A 12742-nucleotide genomic window follows, 5' to 3' on the forward strand; every position below is an offset into this window, starting at 1 on the left:
CTTCAGTTGGGGTGATACTAACACATGCGAGTATGCCACAGAGTTATCCCTTTTTTGATGGAGACGCTGAGGAGCCTGTTTCCTCGGCCAAGATTAGTGTATTAGGTATCCTCTACGAAGTTATCTTTATTTGGTTTCCTCGTCCTTTTTCTCTCCCTTTCTTCTTTTTCTTTTTCTTTATATATGGTCATATATATATAGCTTAGTTGTAATGAATAACCGTAGCTTCTAATACTAATTTTATTCTAGGCTAAAATCAACTCCTATGAACCAAATTGCCTTAGGTACCAAAGGTAAGTAGGTACACGTAGAGTGTCTAGGCGATTTACCCAGCACCATTTATAGACAATATTTTTATAGGTACGGCGGCTGCGTAGAAGAGTGCTTTCTGTTGGCGCATCGACTTCGGTTCAAAGTGTACCTCTTCCACGGCAAAATGACGATAAGCTGTGAATACCAAAGCGGACGTTTATTAGCATTCGCGAACACAGGAGATAGAAAAATACGTACTACAGTCGTCTCTGAATTTCTGAAATGTGGCAGCGTTTCGAACTACGCCGGCTATGATAACTCTAAGCTTTGATCTTCGTTCGATGAGCTTATGCAGTGTCGACACTAGAGCAGATATTGCCGTCGTGTTATATGTCTGTACGATATATTAGCGTCCTGCATATATCTTAGAAGGCAAGTGAACCAAGCCTTACGATGTCCGCGCCAATGACTACGTCATACGGATTAACATCACAATCGTCTTTAATCCACGTCTCCCAAGGGTCATGTCCCCATGTCAGAGTCCCTGCTTTGACTTTCCCTTGGGTATTAAGGCCATTCAGTGAGAGATTCTCTCTTATTGATTCAACGACCCCTTCGTCACCATCTGTGGTAGTTACATGCTTTGCATGTAGGTGCTTAGCCAGGAGGATGCTCAGAAACCCAGCGCCAGCGCCCAGTTCCAGAATATTCTTCCCACGGACAATTTGCGACCCAGCGTCAGTTAGCAAGTATGAGCCCAGATGAAGAGATGCTTCCCAGGTTCGGAAACCTGTTATTTGCGAGCCCAATACCAACTGCCGCCGTTCGAGTAATGTTATGGTGGGCTCTGAGTCGCAGTCACTGCTATTTTCTGGGTTATAATTCTCTGTTAAACAGGTAAATGTCACGTATGTCTCCTCTTGGGCCGCGCGAAATTCTGACGAAACCCCTATAGCTATGAAGGACTTAAAGCGTGCCGTAAGTTCGCCCAAAACGCCCTAATGAAGTTAAGCCTATGACCGTTGATTTTCACGGAGAAAAAGTGGCTGGAATAGTTGACTTACATCTTCTTCTCCATTTTCTGTTTCCTTCTCAAGCTTTGTCACAAGTTTCTTCAAAACTCGAAGTTGATATCCTTCAGGTGGCAATATTTGGTTTCTACTTGGATCGAAGAGATGCTTATATAGCCATTTCTGGACATCTGCATCCTTAAGAAATTTGGCTGGTGGCCAGGCGAGGAAGTCGGGTTCAAATAGTTGGATATATTGCCGACGCAGCAAAAGTAACTGAGGATCTACGTCATGAAACGACATTCTAACTGCTTTAATACGGTTAAGGGTGAACGATCTCAATATGAAGAAATTGACAACTCACGTGTGCTGAGATCTTAATAGAATTCCCAGAATACGTCGTTATAGTATTCGATCTGTTGTGGAGTCGTATCTGGTAGGACGAGTCTTGTTCGTTTTGAGCGCAGAGAAATATAAGCTATAACCGCCCCTATAATTCGAAAGTTATGCCCCTTTTCTCCAATACTGATATATAGGTGCATAAGTCAAGCAACAGCTGAACTACCTACCTAAGGTATAGGGGTGCACTTTGAGTTTACATCACTCTTACCTATTCCTAAATCAACCCATGCTTCTATCCAATACCTCGAAATGAGCTCCAACATATTATCCACACTTGTGCCAGGAGTTTGATTTAATGAACAATTATCCACTACGTTGCTCCAACTTGACTTGGAAAAGTTATGTCCGGACTTGCAACAAGTCTACGAATGCCTACCTTAGATACTTCTTACCTATAATTATACCTGTGCATGAAATTCTCATGGCGCATTTCATTAGGCATCGAAGTTAGAGCAATGTGCCATGGCCCACACAGCTTCAAAAATTGAAGCTTTATAAACCAAGAAGCAGAACTACTCTAACATCTCCACTTAGAGCTAACTAGCGTCGTCAACCTATGCGATAGCTTGAAAATTCTCGATTCGTCTAGTGGTTAGGATACCTGCTTGTCACTCCGTTAATTCGTATGATAAAATCGCAGGTGGCCGGGGTTCAATTCCCCGATCGAGAGAGATTAATCTTTTGTCTAATTGTCTTTTCTTTTTCCTTTTAAGTTGAATTGCATGCATCCTTGGTCAAGTCTTGCTCATTATTGTTCCTCAAATATAATCAGTTAAACTTAACTAGCGGCTCTTGAGTTGTTTTATAACTTCGCTCTACGGGATGTGTGACGTGTAGGTAGATTTTAACTTACGAGCTTTGGATAACTGATTATTTCATAAGAACAGTCTTTTGCTAGAATCTCCAATTAGGAAGGAAAGAATTTATAAAATTCCCGGAATCATCTTAACTAACTCGATCATGGATTATAGGTGTAGGGTGTTACACATGGTCAGCACACCCTTGATAATCGCTGTCAATGATTAATACACATAGGAAGGCCAACGCTCGTGAGTGTTTCATTCCGACATGGGCATGGGTTAATATGTCACATTGGGTAACCAATTTCGTACCTAGTCCTCCAATGGATCGCGTTCCTCCATTTCGAAGAATCCAGGCTCTTCAGCCTGCATGTAGTGTCACCACTCATGCCACCGGCAATGGTTAGCTTCAACAACTGTGTAGAGGATTAGGTCGGAACAAGTCGCTCCGAGTACGTCGAGGGGATCATATGTTGTAGTAAACGTACTTGGAGTGACTCGGAGGGTTATTAGATACCTATCTATTCCTGGTTTACGCTCGACTATAATTCTCAACGGCCGAACCAAAGTATGTTCGACAAGCTGCGCCGACGCAGGTTACCCTTTCGTTGTATCGGCGAGTCAAAAATATACCTTTTTTCGGTTGTAAGTTTGGTATCATGGCTCTAGCATCTCGACCTTCGGGCATTATGGCGTTGATTATCGCTATTGCTGCTTTGTTAGCTCCAGTCATTTATCGAATTGCATCGCCATCTATCACTAAATTGTCTCCATATCTCGTTACACTCGCTTCCTTAACTTTTAAGACGTCTAGTCAAAGTACTGAAACCGTGGCATCGTCCTTTAGTTGCCTTCATCACCCTTATACCACTGAAATCGTTTCTGTAGATCCCCTTGTCATATACATTGAATCCTTTCTCACGTCGAGCGAGATAAAAGCTCTTCTCGAAGCCGGGGAACCTGCCTTCGGCCCGTCTCGAGTCTATAAGAGTGGCCATAACCAAGACACGCAGGACCGTACCTCATCATCCGCTGGGCTGCCGCGAGATAATCCCGCAGTAGAATGCGTATTGGCTCGCGCTGAAGCCTTCCTCGGTACAATGCTAGATCCATCTCGAGACGACATAGGCCCGCCACAACTCGTACGCTACACCGCAGGTCAGCGGTTCAACAGACACCACGACTGGTACGATCGGCCGCAGCCAACACGACGTGGTATGCCAGGGCGAGGAAGAAGCTGGAACCGCATTGCCAGCTTCTTCGCTATCTTGGAGGATCATTGTAAAGGCGGTGAGACGTGGTTCCCTTTTGTGAATACAACAGCTTTCTCAAAGACAGATGAGGAGGGACGGCAGATTTGGAGGAATCATGAGGACGGCGGTCTAGCATTCAGACCTGTAGCCGGAAACGCGCTATTCTGGGTCAACCTCTTTCAGAATAACACAGGAGATCGACGGACCATCCACGCGGGACTACCGGTGACAGAGGGTTTGAAGATTGCAATGAACATCTGGCCAAGGAAATTTTATACCTGAGTCCCGGGTCGATATGGTGTATGATTAAAGTAATTGTCTATGGGGAAACCTTGAGCGTATTGACCGACGTTTGGTGATATCAGCTGTCAGTCAGCCTTAGGAGTTAACAAGATACGAATAAAGACCGCTTCGGTACTCATGACTACCACGCTTCGTCCACTTGCGATAAATCCGTAAACTGTGTTTTCCTGGCAGGTTCAAACGCTCATAGATCTGGCTAACAGGTCTGCCTAAATGGGTTTAGGGATCGACAATAGTTCAGGTTGTACATACAACCCCTTGCGCAAGTTCAAAGGTATCATTCCGCCCACGTAACGCTGGCTAGCAGTCAATTTATTGGTTGTTACGAGTTTTGACATATCATGTAGTAATGGAGTGCATTGTGCTCGGGAATAAAGGGACAAAAATGGCATTCCAGCCATCATATCCTCAAATCAAATCCTACGAAAGGGCAGAGGTTACATATTACAAATTAGAAAAACCCTGATTTGATGCCTTAAGATTGTAACCCTCCCTAAGTCCCTAAGGCTTGAGCGAGCCTACCTTCTACAGACATATGACGAGTAGATGGGACGCCGAGCTATCGTAAAAGACGACCACGACGCCAAGCTAACCAGTAAATGATTACAAAGGAGATGTTGACGATGCAGGTAAGTTGACTCCTAGAAAACCACCCCGTTCAGGACCAGCCATACAAGAGATAGCGCCTTATACCTATGCCAATTCATCGCTAGTCACTGCTACATATCCACCATGAAGACCAAAATAAAGCCAAAGCTTCATAATAGAATCTGAAAAGCGCTTCATCCACCTCCGCGCTACAAAGAGCCCCCTTAACCCCTTATCGTACCTAATTCTGGTCGGACGATATCATGGCGGAGGCGTAGGTCTGCTGCAAGGCCCGCATTTTCTATAAACAATCTGCACGTTTGCTCCGTCGGTATATACTGCGTGGTAAGCATCAATGCAGGGGGCGATGCATTTGTCTTGAATGACGCGGTTGCAGTTGGGGCAGAGTGTTCGTTCCCAATCGCACATGATGATGTCTGACTGATGAAAGATGTCAGGACAAGGCTCGGTTATAAATAGCAAATCATCGTACATACCTTGGAAAACGTGTCTAAAAGTAAAATTCGGATTGCTTCAGATAATCCTTCGTGGACCTGGAAGATTTATCCACATTATAATTGACTACTTCCCGCCTTTATACCTCCGAACAATAGTCAGTTACCACTTATAGATGATATCACGCATTATTATCATAACCACTGAGACGCCGTCCCATCACCTGGCTAGAGCCGAGCAGTAGAGGTTACATGGAAATTTCTCTAAGTTACGAGGGCAACGCTCTTGTTCCTCATATCTGATAGGCCCCTTGCAGGTGGGTGGAAAAGATACGAGAGTGGTTGACCAAGGTGCAAAGATGAATAATTCTGGGTACATGCCGCGTGCGGTTATCTCTATCTCTGCCTATTGACGTAGCGTAGCGCTCGTGCATATGACAATTGTGAAATTAGGCTCTTACGCCTACCAAGGGACGCGAAGCCATGCCGAAATGCTGTAATACAGTATTGGATGCCTCCGATGCCTCGGGCGTATTAGTCCTTGTCGAAAGCAATCATGTATGGCCATCCACGAAACCATAAGCCTGGATCCACGAATAAGAACAAGGCGCCAGGAGAAAAGCTGCCATCCCACCCTGAACGCCGCTATGGAAACAGCCCACTTCGATGGATTGGATCCGGTTGCTTGTCTGGTAGACGTCCATCGTTAGACATGCATCTTGTGCTCAGCATGTGATAATATAAGGGTATTGGCAGAAAAGTTCATAGAGATGCAGTTTTGAAGTTTTACGATAAGAGCAACTGAAATAAAAGGGGTCACGATAGATCACCTAAAAGCAGGGGAAAATAATAGAAAATAGATATCCGCTACTTTTATATTAAAACTGGTAGTATTTTTTCATATTTCCTTTTTGGGACTCATCTTCATGTCTCATTTGAGACATAACCTTAGTTTTCGCACTATTAGCAGTCCGTCGTTACTCTATGCAGGCTGTGATGAAACCTCAGCGATGCTACCCTATCCTATCACGCCCCCGGTTTCAGCATCTGTCGACGGTAGGATTCCTTGAAAAGTCCTACGGGCTTGTCAATATTCTTTGCGTGATGTTGTAATCATGGATCGCCTGAGTCCTTAACCGGAATTCTTTACGTTACTGAGCTAAATTCGCAAATTTCACATGGTGATTTGCTAAACCGCATTTTTCTCAGCCATGGACTCGATAATTAGTAGTCTTCACTAACGGGACGCTGCCGTGCTAATAACATTCAAGATATTTCGCCCCCAACTTCATACCACTACTTTCTAATCCAAATCGTCGTCCTATCGTATCGCCTAGGAATCCTAGGCCTGCACAACGACCTGAACGTCTGACACCGTTGCCCGTGCCATCTTCTTAAGAAGAGTCCGCTCATCAGCTTCACGATACCTCTCCCAGCCGTCAAGACCCTCCCTTGCCTGGATGCTCAACGTCTCGTAGCCCTGCTTGATTACCTCCGCCACTTCAGTACTAGTAAGGTTCTTTTTGGAACTATCCGTGTCCAACATGGTTTTGTAATGCGTACTCACGCTGATGAGCGTGCCTATCGAATTTGACGGTCGGCTTGATAGGCGGTAAGTGTCGCGGAATTTTACGAGGACCTCGCCGCTCTCTACAACTTTGTAGAATAGGTCATCATAGGCGGCAGGCGTAGGGAGAAAAGCCTCTCCTGCCGAGAGGGAAAGAGCTAATAGGTTTACGATTAGGTCCAGGAGAGATTCGAAGTGGGACAACCCCTTGAGGTCGGAGGCGTAGGAGGTGAGGAAGCGGATAAGGGACAGCAGCGAACGAAACAGCTCAGACCAATGGTATTGTAACCGCGTCCGCGATCGCGAGAGGTACGAGATGATACGGAGCATGATACCAACGCACAAAGTATAGAGGCTGACATCGAGCCTGCGACGCAGATTATGGTTGATGCCGTCTATCATGGTGTCTAAGACGCTCGTTGCAAGGATGCGCTCTCCGCGGACAACCGGCAGGAATGGCTGCCGTTGACGGCAAAGTCTAACGGCGACCTTGCTCTCGTCGCTACATATTCGCTTACATAGCAGCTGGTCCTCGATGAGCAGCCGGAAAACCATTAGACTGAGATGGGCATAGTTAGTGGCTCTGGCAGAGAGGAAAGCATGCTGGAGTAGATAAGAAGTCAGCGATAAGAAACTGGAGATAGGTTGTTCTTCACCCTTTTCGGCGGGGAGAGTGACGAGACTGAAGCAGAACAGTTTATTCGCGTGGCTGAAGTCATACGCCCCTAGCAACACGGCGGCGTGTTCACCGGGTCTAGCTAAGTTAGCCCAACGTCTAAAGAGTTAATTAAATAAGACAACATCTCACAATTTTGCAAACATCTGCTTCGCGACCTCCGGGTCGTATGCTGGCTTTTGATTCGCCTTGGCGCCAGGTGTGATAGCACCAAGCCCGATCATGGTTAGAGTATTAGCGATGGACCATCCTTCAGGTAGGTCCTGTAGGATATCGACGTATTGACTTCTCAAAACTCGGCACGTGTGCCCGACGCTTCGGACGATCTTCCGTATGGTGGCCTCATTGACAAAGTCGTTGAGCCGGAGCTGATAGGGATTCTGAAACTCAAATTTATTATAGTTTGCCAACAAGCCCAACAAGGTAAAAGGTTCCAGGATATCCTGGGGAGATTCGGAGTCTTGAATGAGCTTGGCCAAGTTAGTGACGGGGTCCGTTTCGCGATAGAAAGGAAGCTGACCTTCATTATGGCGGGGAAAAGATCCCGCTGTATAAAATACGTGAGGATGCTCGTCTGGTATGCACCAGAGGTGATGGACAAGACCACGTTCACGGCCTTTTGCCGAACTTCCACTACAATCCAGTCGCTATCAGCATATTACTCGCCTGGGTAGTTTACGAAACAGGACATCAGCCTACTCGATTTTCCATTACGAATTACCCCGTCCAGAGCCCCCACGAAATCCGTGAAGACGGCATCGACCTGATCTAGACCAGCTAAGACGGCTATGATATCTGAACTCGGGTTCGTATATTTCTTGGGAAGAATTGCAGAGAAGAAGGTCGTCAACGTCTGTGTAGAGGATCAATTAGACATGTTCATTGGCACACTCGTTTCAGGGGTTCCGTTCGATCATTTATATTTACCTCGAGAGCATGCAAGTCGGCAACGCCGCTACCTTTCTTCAAACATTCCACGGCCCGGAAGAAGAGCTGTCGAGTTTGCGACTGAAGGCTCATAAGGTCTTCTGGTCTTAGGGCAACTAGAATTTGTTGCAAGAAGGGTCGGTCGGGTTTTAGGAGGAAAAACTCTCGCCAGAAGCCTTCGGCTTTCTCTCCGTCCGCATCGATATCATCCTATACAAGCGACGTATGGTCAGCGACTGAGCGGGGAGGATGATATCTAGTATAGATCGACATACCTTGAATTCCCATTGTCAGCTTTATTTTAACCCAATCCTAGAAAATAGGGGGAAATCCGAAGTTCCCTAACCTTGAATAACGCCTCGTATAGCTGGTCTATCTTCGGTTGGAAGGTTTCAGGTCGCGCCTGTTGAGTTAAAGGCGAGGCTTCCATGACCGATGACCACGAGGATGCATGAACGGGAGACTCATAAACGCAGTATCTTTATATTATATCCTAGTCGTAGGCGGAATCATCGCAGTAAAAGAAGCAATATATGTCGAGAGCTGTATTTTGAGTTATTTTCGCAAATCAGGGATCGTATGAGTATTTCTTGAAAATCTTCTTCTTTGTGCCAATTATTGCGACTCTGATATCGCAGCTCTTGAGTCGAGTCGTCGCAATCACTAAGAATAGCAATTGACACATTCGCCTGTGTTGTAATGATACCGTGTTAAGTTACGGGGTCAAATGAGCGTCTTACACTGTACGCACAGTCTCTAACAGTACTAGTCACTTTCTTAGCTAAGCTACCTCAAGTACTAGCGCAGGCGAAAGGCCCATTTTGCTGGGTATTCCATCGGACCGGTGAACTTAGTACAGTTGACCAATAGAAGATCCTTGATTGGTCCGGTCAGAACCGGGTCGCGAACCTTATCGACCGATGTCATCAGACCGTCCGGGTTGTAAAAGCTGCTTTCAAAGCAATTACCTACCTCCTACCTACCTACCTAGGTACAATCCACCTTCTTCGACTCATCCGTACCTAATAATTTAATGCCGGGCTGCATGCAATAAAATTCGTATTTTATTTTCCATTAAACGACCTCTGCGTTCTATTCTTTATACATAACACCACTGTCATCTGCGCCGCAATGAATTCCCCTCGCATAGCGTTATCGCGAAGTTGGACAGCCTTGTCCGGCCGGCTCATTGCCACCTCGGCCCCGAAGTCACTCCCTTGCGAAAGCCTCCTGCGGCAGTTCTCGAATTATCAGCCGTGGTACGCGCCGTCAGAAAAACTGCACGAAAAGCCATCATACCAGCCCTACCCTCTAAACCCAAACCCAAGCAGATCGCCACAACCGCGCAACGAACCCGTACCAGAAACCTCCATCGCCAACCCTATACCGAACATCCACGAGACACGACCACCGTCTCAACCAGAAGCAGTGGCAAACCCGGATGTAGCCATCACCGAACAAGAGGCGCAAACCCCCAAACCAGCCCCGCCGAAGCGCAAATTCAGACCCCGCAAAGCCGCGTTGAAGCTCACCCCTTCTGCAGTAGAGCATCTTCGCAGCCTGCTAGACCAACCGGAGCCGAAGCTGATCAAGGTTGGGGTGCGCAATAGGGGATGCAGCGGCCTAGCCTATCACCTGGACTACGTGGACAAGCCCGGATCTTTCGACGAGGAGGTCGAACAGGATGGAGTGAAGGTTTTGATCGATAGCAAGGCGCTATTCAGCATAATAGGGAGCGAGATGGACTGGGTCGAAGACAAGCTGAGCCAGCGGTTCATATTCCGGAACCCAAATATAAGTAAGTAGATCCCGCCTATCGTGGCGCATGCGGTCGGATGCTAACCCAATTATAGAGGAGGAATGCGGCTGCGGAGAGTCATTCATGGTGTAGTAGCGCGAACAGGGAGCGATAACGAGTTCGGATACCATTTATCTGCATTGGGCGGCGTTATCCTTATTATTGTTAGACTGTACAAACATAAACATGTGGTTGGAGCATGGCACGGTCCATTCAACTACGACTCTAACTGTCGGTTGCATGGCGGAAGACTGAGTGTTAATAGATCATGCACGAACATAACTACTTTCTCGGATATCATCCGCAAATAATCAGCTATGCTGTCACACCTATAAGGCGCGTTTAGGAGACAAGTTGTTGTGGTTGAGGTGGTGTTTCGTCGAAGGGTTTGGCCAGGAGGAGCAGAATCGAAGACCATCTATTCCAACAAGCAGCATATGAAGATGTTTTAACCCTATTCTAACGTTGAACTAAACCCATGATAAATCAACCTAGCCATGAAAGTACCTAATTGTTTAATGATAGCCATATAGAATTTTGCTGAAATATGGAATCGGCGTTCGATACGCTTCTCTGTTCAAAGAGTTTAGGTACATATCTGCCAGAAGTCAAGCCTATAGCAAATTCAGAACTAGCTAACCCATATATAAAGTATATTATATCTATGTCGAGTAGGATGGTGGAATTCTTCTCAGCTCAAAGTCCATGGAATCGCCAACGCCCTTCTTGGCTAATTGGACGTCTTCATTTATATTCAGGATCCTGTCGTCAGGGCCAACAATACCAAGCGCGGCCCTCTCGTCGTCTACGAAGTTATCAGGCCACTTCACCGTTTTGGAGCGCCTCGGTGCGGATAATGATAAATGATTGCCGCGTGCCCTGCTTGCTATCTCGTGGGCTCGATCCCTAACGAATGTGACAGGGTGACCTGGGCGCATAGAACTTGCCTCGTGCATCAACGCGCAACGAAGAACGGGAATCGACGCCGCCATTATCGTAGTGGCGATTTCCGCTACGGACCATATTGCAAGTTCAAAGACGTCATCTAAAAACAACGCCTGTTAGGACTACTCTTGTACTAGCATAGTTCCTGTACTATCGTTGAACGATTTTGCCTACCACTAAAACTATTATTGCGGAGAACGCTGAACTTGGTGCATTTAACGATCGAAGTTATACCCGCGCTGTACTGCCATGTCAGAGGATGCTCTTGCTAGGGACACCTAACTCACCAAATGCCCATGCTCATAGCTACGGAGATTCCGACCTTCTCGCTAGTCCGTATCTGCAATTTTATTATAATAGGCCATGGAAGGGCCGCTAGGACAAAGTCCATGAATGTTGAATATGCTAAAACCAATCAGCAATCATCCGCCGCGACGGTTGTGCCACCTTTACCTGCAGCAAATATGGTGAAGGCGAGGATAAGATTTCTATTCCAACAGACTCCGGCGGCGTGGGAGTCCCATATCATACTCGCCGGCCGGCACTGTACCCATCGGAGTATCAAGCTGACGCAGGTAATGATGTTCATCGAGATTATAATCACTCGAAGCGCAATCTTTAGTCGAGGGCCCGAGATTCTAAAGAGCGTTATAGCAAATGATGTCTTGCTCCACATTGCCGAGATGAAAAACAAACTTCCCGCCTGCAAACCTTTCCGTCAACATGCGGCAACAAGGTAACAATGGGGTATGGCGACGGGATTCCCAGCGCGAGGGCGGAAGAGCTAGATGGCAGATAACAGCGGAAGTAAGTCGCTTACAATTGTACTTAGCATGCCGACATCGTGAACGCCCGTTCGGTTATCTTGATCGTGTCTAATGAAAACTGCTGATACGCAGAGACTGATAAGCACCCCCGAAGCTATGAGAACGAGCTAGAATGATCGCGATGGTCAGTGAGCAGGAAGATACTCTGGGTGTCAAGGATCCCGACCCATGATACTATCAAAACCCAATCATCCCACCACAGTCCTCGGCTCGTCTTGAGCTTGTAAAATACTCGAAGTCCCAGAAAGACAGTTGAAAGGCTGACAAGAACCCATATCACGGCATCTACCCAGTGTCCGGCACCGGGCGTGAGTGTGTACCTCGGTGGTTTGAGTGTAGTCTCTGCCATATACTCAATATCGTAAGGATATCACTTTTTATATAAAAGGGTACCAGCGTTATATTGACAGAGGCGGATATTAGAAACCACCCTTCAGGTTGTGTGGATGTACGGCGAGGACGTCGTACAAGGTAAGGATGAGGATTCTATCCAGTAAGATAATAAAGCTTACCACCGAGTATTCATTGTTCATTGTTCTTTGTTCCCAATAAAAAGAGGTAGTTTATCAGGTATCGTAGGTTACGCGTTTTCCTCACACCAAGTATAATTACATTAGGTGGGTAGAATAATACATAGCGACAGAACACTGACCCGACCGGCCCTTAAAAGGATCGTAGAACATCAAACATGATTCTGTGCCGAGGATGTTCTTACCCCTTTTCATCATGCCTATTCCATGCTTGTATGCTCTTGTAATATGATTGACCTTACTAACCCTCGAGATAAACATTACATTACTCCTATGAGGTACCGTACTGCTATAAGCAGTTCTTGCTACAATTCAGGGTTAGGGTTAGGGTTAGGGTTAGGGTTAGGGTTAGGGTTAGGGTTAGGGTTAGGGTTAGGGTTAGGGTTAGGGTTAGGGTTAGGGTTAGGGT

The 12742-nt window shown here is 46.4% G+C and overlaps 5 protein-coding genes and 1 non-coding gene across 6 annotated transcripts; 3 read left to right on the plus strand and 3 right to left on the minus strand.

The window, feature by feature from the left end:
* Positions 1 to 62: 62 nt before the first annotated feature.
* On the minus strand, positions 63 to 1770 carry F4812DRAFT_416645 (putative methyltransferase-domain-containing protein). The gene is made up of 5 exons (XM_047933099.1): positions 1627 to 1770; positions 1317 to 1573; positions 705 to 1250; positions 511 to 646; positions 63 to 447 (listed from the first exon to the last, which is right to left on the minus strand). The coding sequence occupies exons 2-5, from the start codon at positions 1563 to 1565 to the stop codon at positions 326 to 328; spliced, it is 1053 nt and encodes a 350-aa protein (XP_047794436.1). The 5' UTR covers positions 1566 to 1573; positions 1627 to 1770; the 3' UTR covers positions 63 to 325.
* Positions 1771 to 2238: 468 nt separating this feature from the next.
* F4812DRAFT_t31 lies at positions 2239 to 2334 on the plus strand. The gene has a single exon. It is a non-coding gene; the product is annotated as a tRNA-Asp (tRNA).
* Positions 2335 to 2586: 252 nt separating this feature from the next.
* Positions 2587 to 4042, plus strand: F4812DRAFT_205641 (uncharacterized protein). The gene is made up of 2 exons (XM_047930287.1): positions 2587 to 2713; positions 2781 to 4042. The coding sequence occupies exon 2, from the start codon at positions 3124 to 3126 to the stop codon at positions 3997 to 3999; it is 876 nt and encodes a 291-aa protein (XP_047794437.1). The 5' UTR covers positions 2587 to 2713; positions 2781 to 3123; the 3' UTR covers positions 4000 to 4042.
* A 1841-nt stretch (positions 4043 to 5883) lies between these two features.
* F4812DRAFT_416658 (DUF1741-domain-containing protein) lies at positions 5884 to 9010 on the minus strand. The gene is made up of 6 exons (XM_047933100.1): positions 8580 to 9010; positions 8234 to 8443; positions 8006 to 8159; positions 7827 to 7939; positions 7439 to 7776; positions 5884 to 7384 (listed from the first exon to the last, which is right to left on the minus strand). Exons 1-6 carry the CDS (start codon positions 8661 to 8663, stop codon positions 6406 to 6408), a joined length of 1878 nt encoding a protein of 625 aa, XP_047794438.1. The 5' UTR covers positions 8664 to 9010; the 3' UTR covers positions 5884 to 6405.
* Positions 9011 to 9096: 86 nt separating this feature from the next.
* F4812DRAFT_205686 (uncharacterized protein) lies at positions 9097 to 10186 on the plus strand. Its single transcript, XM_047930288.1, has 2 exons — positions 9097 to 10031; positions 10087 to 10186. Exons 1-2 carry the CDS (start codon positions 9365 to 9367, stop codon positions 10122 to 10124), a joined length of 705 nt encoding a protein of 234 aa, XP_047794439.1. The 5' UTR covers positions 9097 to 9364; the 3' UTR covers positions 10125 to 10186.
* A 385-nt stretch (positions 10187 to 10571) lies between these two features.
* On the minus strand, positions 10572 to 12335 carry F4812DRAFT_205690 (uncharacterized protein). Its single transcript, XM_047930289.1, has 6 exons — positions 11970 to 12335; positions 11797 to 11910; positions 11430 to 11679; positions 11264 to 11381; positions 11151 to 11215; positions 10572 to 11076 (listed from the first exon to the last, which is right to left on the minus strand). Exons 1-6 carry the CDS (start codon positions 12150 to 12152, stop codon positions 10694 to 10696), a joined length of 1113 nt encoding a protein of 370 aa, XP_047794440.1. The 5' UTR covers positions 12153 to 12335; the 3' UTR covers positions 10572 to 10693.
* Between the last annotated feature and the right edge of the window lie 407 nt (positions 12336 to 12742).

The sequence above is a fragment of the Daldinia caldariorum genome (genome assembly GCF_022478825.1).
Source record: "Daldinia caldariorum strain CBS 122874 unplaced genomic scaffold F4812scaffold_2, whole genome shotgun sequence".
Classification (NCBI taxonomy): Eukaryota; Fungi; Ascomycota; class Sordariomycetes; order Xylariales; family Hypoxylaceae; genus Daldinia; species Daldinia caldariorum.

Coding starts and splice junctions, on each gene's coding strand:
- F4812DRAFT_416658 (XM_047933100.1), bottom strand. CDS start 8,663: ATGGAAGCCTCGCCTTTAACTCAACAGGCGCGACCTGAAACCTTCCAA. Junction 7,777..7,826: donor TTTTCCCCGCCATAATGAAG/GTCAGCTTCCTT, acceptor AACTTGGCCAAG/CTCATTCAAGACTCCGAATC. Junction 7,385..7,438: donor AAGCAGATGTTTGCAAAATT/GTGAGATGTTGT, acceptor TAACTTAGCTAG/ACCCGGTGAACACGCCGCCG.
- F4812DRAFT_205690 (XM_047930289.1), bottom strand. CDS start 12,152: ATGGCAGAGACTACACTCAAACCACCGAGGTACACACTCACGCCCGGT. Junction 11,680..11,796: donor TCGGCATGCTAAGTACAATT/GTAAGCGACTTA, acceptor AAAGGTTTGCAG/GCGGGAAGTTTGTTTTTCAT. Junction 11,216..11,263: donor GCTATGAGCATGGGCATTTG/GTGAGTTAGGTG, acceptor ATGGCAGTACAG/CGCGGGTATAACTTCGATCG.
- F4812DRAFT_205641 (XM_047930287.1), top strand. CDS start 3,124: ATGGCTCTAGCATCTCGACCTTCGGGCATTATGGCGTTGATTATCGCT.
- F4812DRAFT_416645 (XM_047933099.1), bottom strand. CDS start 1,565: ATGTCGTTTCATGACGTAGATCCTCAGTTACTTTTGCTGCGTCGGCAA. Junction 647..704: donor TAGTCATTGGCGCGGACATC/GTAAGGCTTGGT, acceptor TATATCGTACAG/ACATATAACACGACGGCAAT. Junction 448..510: donor GAAATTCAGAGACGACTGTA/GTACGTATTTTT, acceptor TGGTATTCACAG/CTTATCGTCATTTTGCCGTG.
- F4812DRAFT_205686 (XM_047930288.1), top strand. CDS start 9,365: ATGAATTCCCCTCGCATAGCGTTATCGCGAAGTTGGACAGCCTTGTCC. Junction 10,032..10,086: donor ATTCCGGAACCCAAATATAA/GTAAGTAGATCC, acceptor ACCCAATTATAG/AGGAGGAATGCGGCTGCGGA.